Source organism: Rhodamnia argentea, chromosome 2 (genome assembly GCF_020921035.1).
Source record: "Rhodamnia argentea isolate NSW1041297 chromosome 2, ASM2092103v1, whole genome shotgun sequence".
Lineage (NCBI taxonomy): Eukaryota > Viridiplantae > Streptophyta > Magnoliopsida > Myrtales > Myrtaceae > Rhodamnia > Rhodamnia argentea.
The window spans coordinates 2,054,150-2,067,978 of NC_063151.1; the positions used below are offsets into that span (position 1 = coordinate 2,054,150).

The window sequence follows — 13,829 nt, forward strand, 5'->3', positions numbered from 1 at the left end:
AAACGAACTTTCAAATATCCACAAAAAAAAAAAAACACAACCGAAGTTCACCCGATATTTCAAATTTGGAATGTAATACCATTCTTTATCATTGCCTTAAACTTAACATGATATTTCAAATTTACACAAAAAAAAAAAAAAAGCAACCTACTACAGTTGTGACAAAAATTGGATTCTTTAGTAATTCGTCAATTCTCGTTGTTATCTCGCCACGTGTCAATTACCCGAATCTCACCCCGTCGACAATTTGTAACGGGTAGTACCATATATCCTAAACCCTAAATATGGTTCATTTTGGTCTGAAAATCATCTTCATGGTGTCTCTTTAACTCAACACCAAAATCACATTATTTTCTCGAAACGAATCAAAGTGGTAAAAAGTTCATTTTTCTTTGTTTTTTACGTAGTAGGGTCTACGATAAAATGGTGCCTTTTCTTCTAAATTTCGCCTTGTTGATCCGATCGTCTGTGTATTTCTTCAACGGCCAAAAATTAGCAAAACTTAAATTTTCTGTTTAGGGTTGATTTCACTCACTGGGGGTTCCCTCATTCCCTTTTCTACAAACTTCTAACGCCATAAAGCTCTAAAATTGCGGCTTTGTTATGAAAATGGGTTGCTGAATCTCTTTAATGGAAATGATTTTCCTCCTGAAATTAACAAAATTGAACCTGAAGACAAAAACCAAAAACCCCACATGTTTCGTGCGACTGATCTCTTTCCTTAGTGGTGGGGCGCAATCCGACCGCACGTTGTAAGGATAAGCACGCAGTACCAAGGAATCATTCGCTTTACACAAATGCTCTCCATTGTCTTTTTGAACACACCACCGAGCCAAAAAGGAGAGTGAGAGAAAATTGGCTTTTTAAAGAGACTTTTTAAAGAGACCACAAAAAAGATTTAAAAAAGAGGACATAATGTTGGTCCTCCTCGGGTCACAGATCCATCATTGACCCGGTCTTCTTATGCATGATTTTGCTTGTCTCTTCCTACCGTGCTGGCCCTCCCGGGTCCTTACCCTTTGACCATCCCTTTCATCAACTTTCATTTCTACTTGACCGACGAGTTATTATAGATGTAGCATTTCGCTGAGATTTATCCTCCATCGATTATGCAAGAAGCTGATAATTAATTTATAAGTGGCTTTGAGCTAACTTTCGAGGCAAAGTAGACTTAAGATTACCCAATATTGATGGTAGAACTTAGGTTACAGATAATCTGGATCTAACAACCACTCAGAGAGGGTCATTGCTAAATTTACATAGTTCAGTTGGTGATGACAAGAAGAGCATATTACACAAACATTATATATCCTATCAATCTCTTTAAGGAACCGAGAAAATCTTTCTACATGTGACAGTATAATGGTGCAATTTCAACAGCAAGTAAGGTCCCACCTCTGATCTTATGTCTAGCATTTTACTTTTATCTTGTCATGCTAGCATGACCCTTCATGAGAATGCCACACTTCATGAGAATGCAGCACTATTGATTATTACTTGCAAAAAATGGGAAGAAAACCAACAAAATCCACCTCTTGAATATGGGAAATCCCTTTTCCGACCAAGAGAATATTATAGGAAATCCCTTTTGGGCCCTTACGTCCCCCGAAAAGTTTAGGGATGAGTACATTAACAATCATACAACATATCATGAAAGTGCAATTAAATCCAAAATTTTTTAAAAAAATGCAAAAAAATGCAATAAAATCTTAAAACTTGTCAAGTCCGGTACAATTAAGTCTATCAACTAACTTGTCCAGTTTGACAAACTGAAAATGTTGTAATTTCTTTTATTTGGTTCGTTATAACACGTGTCCCCTATCAAGCACCACATCGCAAAAATACGAAGAAGAAAAGACTGGGAAAAAGAAGTGATAAATAGGATAATAATTAGTGATTGATCCCATTTATGATGAACAAGAGGAGATGAATCACGAGTTTCAATACAATTAAACATAAATCGATAGAGTTGCTTACTCTCTATTTCATATGAATGCGACTCAATTTTCAGATTAACACGAGTTAAGAATATGAAATATTTAAACATAGTATCCAAAAAATAGAAAGGGGGAACCGAATAAAATCTACTTCCCTCTTTTGTACTCAACCTGATGCATGCATGGGCCTTTCCGAGAGGATTAGAAGTGATTTAACTAGCTTTTTTTTTAACTTATATTCTTTATCAACACTTCTTCTTTTTTTGAACTTTATCAACACAAAACGATTTCTCACTCGGAAGACACAAAACATCCGAGGACAATGAAAAGCGAAAAGCAAGAATCGCTTCATAAGCTGACCACATCTCACGTTGGTAGCTGAAAGGATGATCTGTTCCCCGCAAAAAAAAAGGAAAAAAGAAGAAGCTCAAGACCTTTTAATGGCTTCCCAAGAACATCATCATCGAGCCCAAAAAAAACTTTTCCCTTCCTCCCCTTTTCTTCCTGAATAATTTTGATGGAGAATAACTAGGAAGCCTGTAAGACATGGGGGAAAAAAGAAAAAAACTAATGTCCGATAAAAGGAACGGAGGGCCGGAATCGAATTGCCATCCCGACCTCCGATTATAACAACCGAAATCGTCGTTCCATTTCATTCCTTCTTAGTTCTTATCTCGAGGATCATCGTCTGCATGGTCCAATGCACATTCACAAGCCTTAGGACATTTCACCGAGGTACGTGGCAGTGGCCCACGTAGTTGCTTCTTTAACTTTCATCTTTATCAGGTTGCATGAGAAAACGTCCAGGGAATTTGACTCGACAAGTAAAAGGGCGTAGTTTGTTTCTAATTTGATAAGTTAAGTACAAAGACGTTTATGAGAATAAAAATCAAGTAAAAAAGAGGTAGAAAAATCAAAAGAAAGGGACCCATTTCTTAGTCAAAGAAATAGAGTGGAGAACTAGGCAGTACCGACACTTTTCAAGAGTCTCAGGTCATGTCCGACATTCCAACACTCTTCAAAATGTAACCGACACATGGTCTCTCATGTAAAGAAAATTCTCAATATCAAACGAAAAAGCCCTAGTCGCAGTATAAATAGAATCCAAAAAAGTTTTCTCGGGGGTGTTGCCCCCGAACCCCCATAGAGATATGTTCGTACCGCAATACAAATTTGTTCTCTTGCTCCGAGTTGGGCTTATCGGCCAAACTCTCCGCATCACGAACTAAATCTCAATTTTTCTCCACTTTTGGGCCGCACAAAAATATGTCGGGTCGGGTGATGAACCGGACCAGGTACATAAAATTCAAGACATATTTAACGGACTAAATAGGAAGAAAAACACTTAAAACAACTGAAACAGGATTATGCTCTTGCATCTTTTTCCTTAAGTTGGAAAGAATTAAGCTCAAAGTAGGATTATATTTGTACTTCAATGAATCCAAGTGCAAACAAAACAATGGGTTTGCATAATATAGTCAAGAAAAAACACAGATTAAGTCAAGACAAAATATGACCGGAGACCGCATATCAACAAAAATAGGAAGGCGAGAGGAACAAGCGGAGAGGCGAAGGCGAGAGGAGCAAGCGTCAAGCAGAGTTGCATTGCGAAGGCGAGAAGCGAGCGAGAGGAGAGGAGTGAGTGTCGTGCAGAAAATGAGGAAATCGGGTTAACTAGTTCTTCAAAAAAATTTAATTTTCATATATATATTGAGCGGTCTAGTATGGTCTCATCTACCATGGGGTGGGACTGGACCGCCCGATCACCGATCCCATTTATTGGGACCGGGGACCAGATCACCCCTCTCAAGGACAGGATCAGCCTGGTCGATCCGGTCCACTTTGCTCACTCATATATAGAGCTCATAAATATTAATTCATGTCACTTTCGAGTTGGCATTATAATTGTATTAAAACATATAAACTCTTATCATAAGTTGTGAGCTCGTATTTCGGTTTGTAACCAACCGTACACGCAAGCTAATGTGAGATTTGATATGGCCAACGATGCTGCCACGTTATAATAGACACATCAACAAGGCGAATCGTTTCTAGTGAAAACAAGCATGAATTCTAAATCAAGTACTCATCTGTTTCAACACGAAAGAGAGAGAGAGATAAAGAGATGAGCGTCCCCAGATTGAAAGAGTTAAGTTTCTCGAACCAATCTCTTTTTGGCCCCAATAAAAAAAATTACTGTTCCGTATCGACAATTTTGAGCGACTTCATCGGTTTGCATTGAAATTAAATGGTGTGTATTTTCATCTCGCTCGCTCACGTAGACACGCGCGCTCGTGTGTATATGCCTATGTGTGTGTGAATTTACATATACGTCATTAAATTAGCAATCCCTTAAACAATTAATGCAGAACTACTTCAATGATTTCAAACTTTAGTTTCAATCAGATGCTAATTGATCCGTACATGTGATCCTGCGATCCTTAGCAGGAGAAGTTGAAGAGGGGAAAAGATCTACAAAATCAACCTATTCTGATTCATTTTTGGCTGTCAGATTGTCTTATTCATTGTCCTAATGAACGGCTGGCATCCTTTTTCCGGCTAATGATAATTGATCACATATAAACAGATGTCTTTATCTATGTTATGGAAGGAGGGACTCGCATCCTTAAGTAGAATTATAAGATTCTTTGTCGGAAGCACTTCACAAATCTAGTACATCCCACTGATATAACCTTACACTAATAAGGTTAAAAAAAAAAATGCCTGCTCTTTTTTACTTTTTTTTTTTTGGCAGAAAAAGAAAAGGTTGCGAAAGCACCGCAAGGTCCAATAAACAATTTCATACCAAGGGGCTCGAAGTTTCGCCCTATTGACAAAATTTCTTTCTTATTGACTTATGATATTGGTGATAACATCGTGATTGGAAATTGTTTTCCATAATCACCCTCCGTTCATACCAAGAAATTATTCGAGATCCATTTATTTCTCGGAAATTAGCGATTCTTAAAAATTCTTTAAAGATAATTGTTTGTATCACTTAGAAGAATCATGAGATAATTGCAAAAAAAAGTCCTAAGCCTATTGTAATGATGCTAATTTAGACCTAAACCCTGTTTTTTTTGCCAATTGAGTCATAAACCTTTTTCAATTATGTCAATTCAATCAATCCAACCAATTTTAGCTTGAAATCGTTGATCTCACGCTAACAAGGTGACGTGGCAATTTTTAATGATATTTTAATATTTTTTAAACTTATTTTTTTATATTCTTTATCCTTTTTTTTCTTCCTTTCATCCTCCTGCTGGTTCTTGGACCTCGGCAAGCGGCCAGAGGCTAGAGCCGACGAGGGCGAGCTTCACCCAATGACGAGCTTGTCACCGAGATCCAGGGGCCAGCCGAAGGATGAAGGAAAGGAAGAAAAAAAAGAGAAAGAAAAAACAAGGACAATAAATAAATTTAATTTATTAAAATATTATTTAAAAATTACAACCTCACGTCGGCGTCGGCCTGTCAAAATTGATTGGATGGACCGAATTGGTAGATTGAAAAAAAATATTTATGACTAAATTAGTACAATTACAATAAATTTAAGATTTTTTTGGTAATTTTTTCAAGCAACACGTGATGAAGCATCCTATAACACTCACCACACTATTGTCTGGAGAAAAATTTTCGGCTAATAAAATTGAAAAGCAAATCTCAAGTCGTTATATATTGCAAGCGGGGCCCCATAAACTAAGCCATTTTCCACTCGGTTAAATAATAAAGTATGGTTGGTCGAGACATTTTGAATACTTCGGGTCCATAAAGTACAAATTAAATCGACGTTGTTAACTCGGGATGATTGATGATTACCTAGATGATTGATGGGAAAATAATAACATGGTCAGCAACTCTATGATGAGAAAATGCCAACCGACCAAATCCCGATTATTTCCTCTCCGACAAGGAAGCAGGATCCACATAAAACCCCTAGAAAACTGAGGAAATCCTCAGTTGGCTGCAGAGACATCTGACTTAGTCCCCACGGGGAAATTTCTATGTTTTGGCTAGGAACAGTTTTAGATTTGGATGCTTCTCCAGTCATTTCAATCTGCCTGCACGTCACGCACGACAGCTCAATCGGTTGAAGTTGATATTTGACAATTCTTCCTTCTTTCCGGAGCGTTAATCAGGCACAGCATCGAAGGAGCCGGTAGTTGGGCACTGGATCCCTTCGGACCTGGAGAAGTTGCGACACTGGATCGGGATTTGGTGAAACAACTGGTCGCTACTCTAGTTGAAGTATCGGGCCCACTTTTTGGGATGCGCCGTATACTATCCATGTCACGGCAGTAAAACCTAAGCATAGTATGTTATTAGAAGCATATATGTACCTGCTTGTGTTCGCGCAAGTAGTATATTAGGCCGCTCAAAAATCGGACGTGTGAATAGGCTAACAACTTCCGCGCGATCGGGTCTATAAATTGAGCTCGTCGGTCGAAATTCAGTTAAGCTTAATCTAAGCGTGCTTAATTATGTAACACGACTCGGTGTACCACGTATGCGATTCCTATGTAGGTATTGTCAGAAGATTATCATTCATCAGGTCCACACCTAAAGCTTATTTCGTCTCTTACGGAAATGGGCGATGACATGCGTGCTTGAGATGGATCGCGCGGTAGCCTTCGGAACCGGCAATTCCGATGTGATGTCCATGATGGGATAAGATTTCTACAAGTCGGATCTGATGGCTCCTAAATAAAAATGCCGTTAAATCCGGTCCGTTGATAGCGAACTCTTCAATTGTCATCCCGGGTTACGATACTTAGTATGGAAAAAATACGAGAAAAATTAATAAAAATATCTTAGACTTATTATAATAATATTAATTTAGTCCTAAACCTTTTTTATTTATGCCAATTGAGTTTATTTGACCGATCGGCGCTGGTGTGGCTAATTTTTTTTATAATATATATATTTTCCTTATTGGAGGAAGAATGAAAAAGAAAGAAAGGAAGAAAAAAAAAAGTACTAAAAATTGGCCACGTTACACTAACTAGCCAAATTGACTGAATTAGTTTAAATGCAAAATGTTTGAGATTGAATTGACATAATTGCAATATATTAATGACTTTTTTGATAATTCTCCCGAAAAGTTTGACCGAATGGGGGACCATAGAAGCTCCTTATACCAACACATTGTCATTGTCACCGGGGCAAAGCGTGTCTTGTGTAATCCAAGATATTTTTATCTCTATTTACTTCAAAACTTTAAAAAAAGCGCAATCTAATCCTAAATTTTATCGAGTTTGCGCAAAAAAACAAATGTATTATATTGCAAGTGAAGGCCCTAAAGCTAATTTTAATAATCCGCGAGGTTTCATTTTCACTGGAATTAAAGACCAAGCCACCTTTGACCAAGCAACTTCCATTTGACCATGCCCGCTTAATTATATGCTTATCGAAGACATTCCCGGGAGACAGGGTACCTTCTCTTGATTGCGATGCGCTCCCAGTTCTTTGTTTCCCAGTTCTTTGTTTCTTTTTCTTTCTTTATTTTTTTCCAACTTTTGTTGACCCGAAAATAAAAATCGAAATTAATAATTTATCTAAAGGCGATGCCGATTATCGAAGCAGTTGTCATCGCTCGCGTCACTGCCGGATCCTAATCCACTCTTGACATGTTCGGAAGGCGATGCTAATTCAATCATAACCTTTTAATTTTGTCAATTGAACCTTAAATCTTTTAACGTTTTGTCAATTTAGTTCTAAATATTTTGACGATTTCCTGATATAGTCGTTCCGGCTAATTTTGATCGGGAATCACTAATGTTGCGTTCTCGTCACATAGGACATCCTACATCCATGTCAATAATTTTGGGTCAAAAGTGACAGGAATGATTATATTAGCAAAATCTGTAGGAAAAAATGGGCTAAGGTGAAAATTTTATGACTAAATTGACACCGTAAAATAAATTTAAAATTTTTTTGATAATTTTCTCGAATCTGTCTGGAATGTTGAATATTGTCAACACCGGCATCATCATTCGTTGGCCAATTATCGGAAGAAAAAGTACGACGTTTTTTTCCAACGACAAATTTAACTCGTCTCTTGTTTTTTTCTTTTGTGGGGTGAGTTTTAACTCGTCTTTCTGACACAGATTTAACTCGTCTTTCAAACGTACAAAAGATATAACTTTTCACCACTGCAACAAATCTAACAACATGATTTTTTCTCTAAAAGCGTCAGAGGTTCTTTCTTCTCCAGCGGGACCTTTCGGACAAAGGTTCAATCATTTCTCCTATGAACGACATATTAACGCGAGCTAAATTGTTTTTTTTTTTTTTTATCGCGAAGGCGTTGTGTAATTTTCTTTACCAAGTTGAAAGGTCGTTCTAATTGTCACAGTCGTAAAAACTAGGGAAAAATCCAAAAAAGGGCCTGAAGTCTTCAAATTTTTTCAAATAAGGGCCCCAAGTGAACTATGCTTCAAATAAGGGCTCAAAGTGATATAATATGTTTCAATTAAGGGCCCAAAGTGATCATAATATTTCAAAAAAGGGTCTGGCCTGAAGGGCGTTTTCGTCATTTCACATTTTAATTTTTTTATTCATTTTTTTCTCTTTTTCCTGATTTATGTATTAAATAAATAAATTTTAAAAAAAAAAAACCATCCACAAAGGGAGGGTCGCCCCTCTCGCTTGTGGCCGCCGGCCCACCGCTTGGGGGGGGTCGGCGGGCGGGGCGAAGGCCGGTGGGGTCGCCGGCGACCCCGCCAAGCTTTGTTGCCACCGCCTACGCCCTCCGGCGGTGGGGCGGTGGCCACAAAGGAGGGGCGAGCCCTCCCGCCTGTGCAGTCCGATTTCCTCTTTTTTTTTTTTTTTTTTTTTGGTGAGAAAACAGATAACAAATAGAATAATAAAAAAGAAAAAAAATTAAATAAGTAAAAAGACTAAAATGCCCTTAAATCGGGCCCTTTTTTGAAATTTTATAGTCATTTCAAGCCCTTATTTGAAACAGTGTTCACTTGAGGCCCTTATTTGAAAAAAGATGAGGACTTCGGGCCCTTTTTTGAGACAATGTTCACTTGGGGCCCTTATTTGAGAAAATCTGAAGACTTCGGGCCCTTTTTTGAATTTTTCCCTAAAAACTAGTCATGCTTTTTCTCGATACATTTGAAGTTCGTGTTGAATTTATTGCAATGATTGAATGCTGTGCTTTCTTTTATATTTGTCCTTGTTGATATGACCGTCGTAACGAGAACTGATGAAAAAAACATCTTCATATTCTCTTTAGCATCGTACACGGTTTGGAATATGGTAAAAGAAAAAAATTCCGATTTCACAGGAATTCGATAAGAGTTACTGAAGAAGTGCAAGGAAAGAGCAGCCAAATTCAATTTTCTTCAATAGCCGACAATTTTTAATGCTTGAATTTTTTTTCTATTTTCCGTTTATTTTATCCGGGCTTTTCTTATCCCTTTTCAACGAACGTCTAGTCCGATAATCTCCATTATTCAGTAACGATTCCCGCCAAATTTGCCAATTTTGGTATGAAAAAGAATTGTTAAATCTCTTTAATGAAAGGATTTTCATCCTGAAATTAATCAAATCGGAGCTGAAACAACCCCCCGCCAAAAAAAAAAAATCAGCATGTTCCTTTTTTTTTTTGGGGGTCAAATCAACATGTTTCATATGACTGATCTTTTCGTTAGTGGTGGGGGCGATCTGACCGCACGTTGTAGAGATAAGCTCACGGCACCAAGGAATCAATCATTCGCTTTAGACGATACTCTTGGTTGTCTCTTTTGAATACACCGAGCCAAAACGACAGCAGTGAGAGAAAATTGGCTTTTTCAAGACTCTCCACCGGAGGAGCCCAAGAAGATGACGTCATAAAGCTCCCCCCACTTTCCTAACTTTCTTATTTTGCATATGTCATAAAATTAGGACACGATGCTGGTGCTTCCTTGCGTCGCAAATCCATCATTGGCCGGTCTTCTTCCCCGTCGACCATACGTTTCGTCAAGTTCACTTCCACTCGATCGATGAATAAGGATGGATATGTCGATCAATGCCATTAATCAACGTTCGCTTGCGGTCTCCCTCTCGCTCTTGCACCCCTATCCACGGCCAGCAATCATAGGAATTTTATGCAGTTATCGAGCAAATTTCTCTTTCGGGAATGGAAATTTTGTGTCGTTGTTAAACACGTTTCTCTATAAAAAAACTCATCCGAAGAATAGAAATAGAAAAAAAATTTGTTTCTGGCAAAAAATAACTCTCGAAAATAGAATGGTTGTCATTCGCGCCTTGAGGTATCACTATTCCGCAATCCATATATCATCGTTGATGTTTGCAAAAGTCAAAGTTAATTATCCTACGGCTCTGTTATATCAAGATGACTAACGTGGAAAACAAGCGATCGAATACAATAATAAACTGGACAAGGAAGCTAAGCCGGATCCCGGATTTATACGAAACAATTTCTATCAATCTCATAAAGAAAACACAAATTCTTCCCACAATGTTTTATCATGGCTTGAAAAACAATTTTAACTTTCTCTCGGGACGTAATTCAAGAGTAAGCCGCACAATTGATTGTTAGGGCCAAAAGCTCCGTTCACTCTCTAATGGGCAAAAACCAACGAAACCCACCTCTTAATTATATGACACATGGTTTAATCGACTCAAACTAGGAATTCAAGCCAACAAAGCTTGTTCATATGTCGAACCACAAATCCTATTCGGCTATGGAATATCATTCCCTTCACAGCCTCAAACCCGAGACATAATTCCACTAGACAACAAAATAAAATGAAGTACAAGCCAAAAAAGTTGTTGTATTAACGATAACGCCAAACTCGTGCGAATGACCAAATTAATCACGCGATAACCATACACACTAATCACTACATAAATGTAGAAGGTTTAAAGATAATATACTTCCATGTTGCCTTCTAAATGCATTTGAATATGCGAACCCCGTTCTAGTTTCGTCCCATGGTAATATTGCTTTACCCAAAATAACTGAAAGGAGATATTCTCGGGGAATTGGATTAGTTTAGAACGGGATCCTGCCTTTCTCTATCGCAAGACTATGAACCAAATGAGACCTAATGGGATGTGAAAAACTAGTCTTTCTTGATTTTAAAACGCCTCCATGACCATGAGTGCGTTGACCTAAAGGATGATATGCTCTCCCCCGACAAAAGCTCGAGACCATTTTGATGGCCTCCCAAGAACATCGTACACACTTCGATCCCAATTCCTTCTCCCCGTTTTCTTTCTCAAATCTTTTTGAGGAAGAATGAGTAGGAAGCCTTTTAGACTTGGGGAAAGAAACTAATAAATGTTTGACAAAGGGATTGGAGGAGGGCAGGGCTTGGAACAGAATCGCGATCCCGACCCTCCAAATCTCTTTACCCCTCTCCGCATGCTTCGTGTAACCATGAAGGAATGGACGTTTCAGGGATTCTTAGTCGCTCTCGATTTCAGTTTCCTGTACCCTTCATAGAGACATATTGCTCTATTTGGCATTCGGCGCCACTAGTTTTTGGGATTCCCATGGCCACAAGGTATGACAACTATAGGCGTATATGACAACATTTCTACTCTAAAAATCAATTTATGGATTCTCATTCTGTCTATTTCCTCATTTTCTTTTAGTTTCAAGTGGCTCTAAAATTACTTCTAAAGCAAATATATATATCCGGAGGTAGGAAAAATGAAGTTGCGTAATCGAACGGATTTTAGCTCTGGAATTGTTGTCATGCGCGCCTTAGAATCCTCGTTCCATTTCATTCTTCTTTTGTCCGTCCTGTTTCCCGCCTCGTTTCGTTTCTTCTCGTCATATACCAAAGGTGCCGTTACGGCATACTTGGAAATTGGTCGGATGGAGCTTACATGGGACACTCCGAACCGCTTGTAGATATCATTGGCCCAAAAAGCTTCTTCCGTCTGTTAGATTTTATTGGGCCGGGCTAGTGCGGTAGACAAATAGGAACGGGGCCCTATTTTGGGGCCTCCTATAAATAGGTTACGTCGGCCCAAAGTTCGGACAGGCGCGGGCCCATTTAGGAACAGGCCACTTTTTTCTCGGGATTTTCTACCGGAATTTGGGAAAAGGGTAATCACTTATTAATCTTGCCACGACGGGCAAGAAATTTTATTTTCATTAATTCAAATACTCGAAACACCTGACCTGACCTGACCTGACCTGACCACTGACAACTGTCTCTCTTTTTTTTTTTGGGGTTCATCGATGGAAACAGAAACTTGCTTTAGCAAGTCACTGACACAAAGGACCGCGGCATTACACACTTCAAAACTAGAAACGACCACTCCTCCTTGACATTGAGGCGGAATATAACGATAAAAACCGCCGACACGCTTGCCCGCTCACTGAAGGGGCGCCGACGCCGCCCTCTGCTTCCCCCACCTCCTTATCCGGACCTGGAACTGCCCCGCCGCCGCCGCCGCCAGCAGCTTCACCGTCTGGGCCGGACTCAGCACCTCCATCATGTGCCGCGCCGTCGCAGCCCGCAGCGCATTTGCCTCCTCCAGCACCGCCACCATTGACTCCCCTAGCTCCACCAGGGCCGCCTCCAGGACGCAGATATCCCCGTTCCTCTCCGGCTGCCCGGCCGACGCCCTCAGCAGGCAGAGCAGAGGCGGCGCCGCCACGCTCTCCTGGACCCTGGTCATTGTCTCTGTGAGATCCCTCTCCCTCCGCCTCGTCTCCACCCGGATATGCTCGATCTCCTCCGACTGGGCGGCGGTGACGTCGTCGACCGAGGAGCCGAGGAAACGGAAGAGGAGCGTGGGCTTGAAGTCGCCGATCCATAGGAATGTGCGCTCGAAGGCGGTGAGCCAGGGGGCAGAGAAGAAGAGAAACGCATCCTCCCTCGCCAACTTTGTCTTCTCCTTGTAGAATTGCTGGTAGTGGCTGATGACCTTTTCGATCAAGGCTTTGTCTGCTTCGCCGTCGCTGTGGTTGTGGCGTGGGCGGCTCTGGTCCTCCGGCTTGGAGGCGTGGAGGAGGAGTTGATCGAGGAAGGCCTCTCGTTGCGAGAGCCAGTCCTCGAAGAAGGCCTCGAAATTCTCCATGTGCGGCGGAGAGTGGGAGGCCGTGGAGGGCTCGGGATGCGGCGATCCGGAGGTTAAATAGGTGTACGGACATGGCGGTGGTTTGGATTTCTTCACGAGGAAGGAGTGTGATTTTCCTTTGCTGCCTTCGTTGTTAAGAAGGCGGGAGAGTGAGAGGGAGTAGATAGATATGGGTGGCGGTAGGATGACGGCGGCGGCGGTGGCTGAGTGCTGCTTCAAAATTTAGAGGGGCGTGGCGGGGCGGGGCGCTTCTGTGGACCAACTTATTCAGGAATGTTGCCAATGGAGTCCATCCTTAACGTCAATTCAGGGGATCCTGACAAAACTAGAAAGGAGATCAACGGTGCCTAAAGGAAAATCGAATGGGAAAAAGATCGCACCAAGTCTCCTTTACAGAAAATATGATTAGAATGAATTAGGAGTGAGCAAAAGAACCACATTGAACCGGGCGATTCTAGGAGAAACCGGTTCGAATCTCAGTTTCTAAAATTTGAAACTGGTGGATATTGATTTAGTTCCCGGTTCTAAATATAGACCTACTAGTCCAAACCACCTAGATCGGACCAAATTCATTTTCTTATGATTCCAAATTTTGAAAACTCTAATTTTCATTCTTTTCTTACTCTGATTCGGTCTCTCATGCCTGTCGCTCTCACTTCTCTCGGTCTTAGTAACGCAACACTCACTCCTCCCTCGCGGCTCTACGCCTCTCGGACTCGATTCTTGATGATCATTATAGGTTGGTTCGTGGAGATGATCATCATGTTTAGCTCATCACGAGCTTGTTATATTACCAATACTCGTGTAGTAGTTTAGATGATGCGACAACACTTGCAGTCT

At 40.4% G+C, this 13,829-nt stretch overlaps 1 protein-coding gene across 1 annotated transcript; it reads right to left on the minus strand.

Moving 5' to 3' along the window:
• Window positions 1-12,151: 12,151 nt before the first annotated feature.
• On the minus strand, window positions 12,152-13,244 carry LOC115746313 (protein ZW2-like). The gene has a single exon (XM_030682034.2). It carries the CDS (start codon window positions 12,987-12,989, stop codon window positions 12,282-12,284), a length of 708 nt encoding a protein of 235 aa, XP_030537894.1. The 5' UTR covers window positions 12,990-13,244; the 3' UTR covers window positions 12,152-12,281.
• Between the last annotated feature and the right edge of the window lie 585 nt (window positions 13,245-13,829).

What these genes read in the sequence shown, in the direction of transcription:
- LOC115746313 (XM_030682034.2), bottom strand. Translation starts at nt 12,989, where the DNA reads ATGGAGAATTTCGAGGCCTTCTTCGAGGACTGGCTCTCGCAACGAGAG.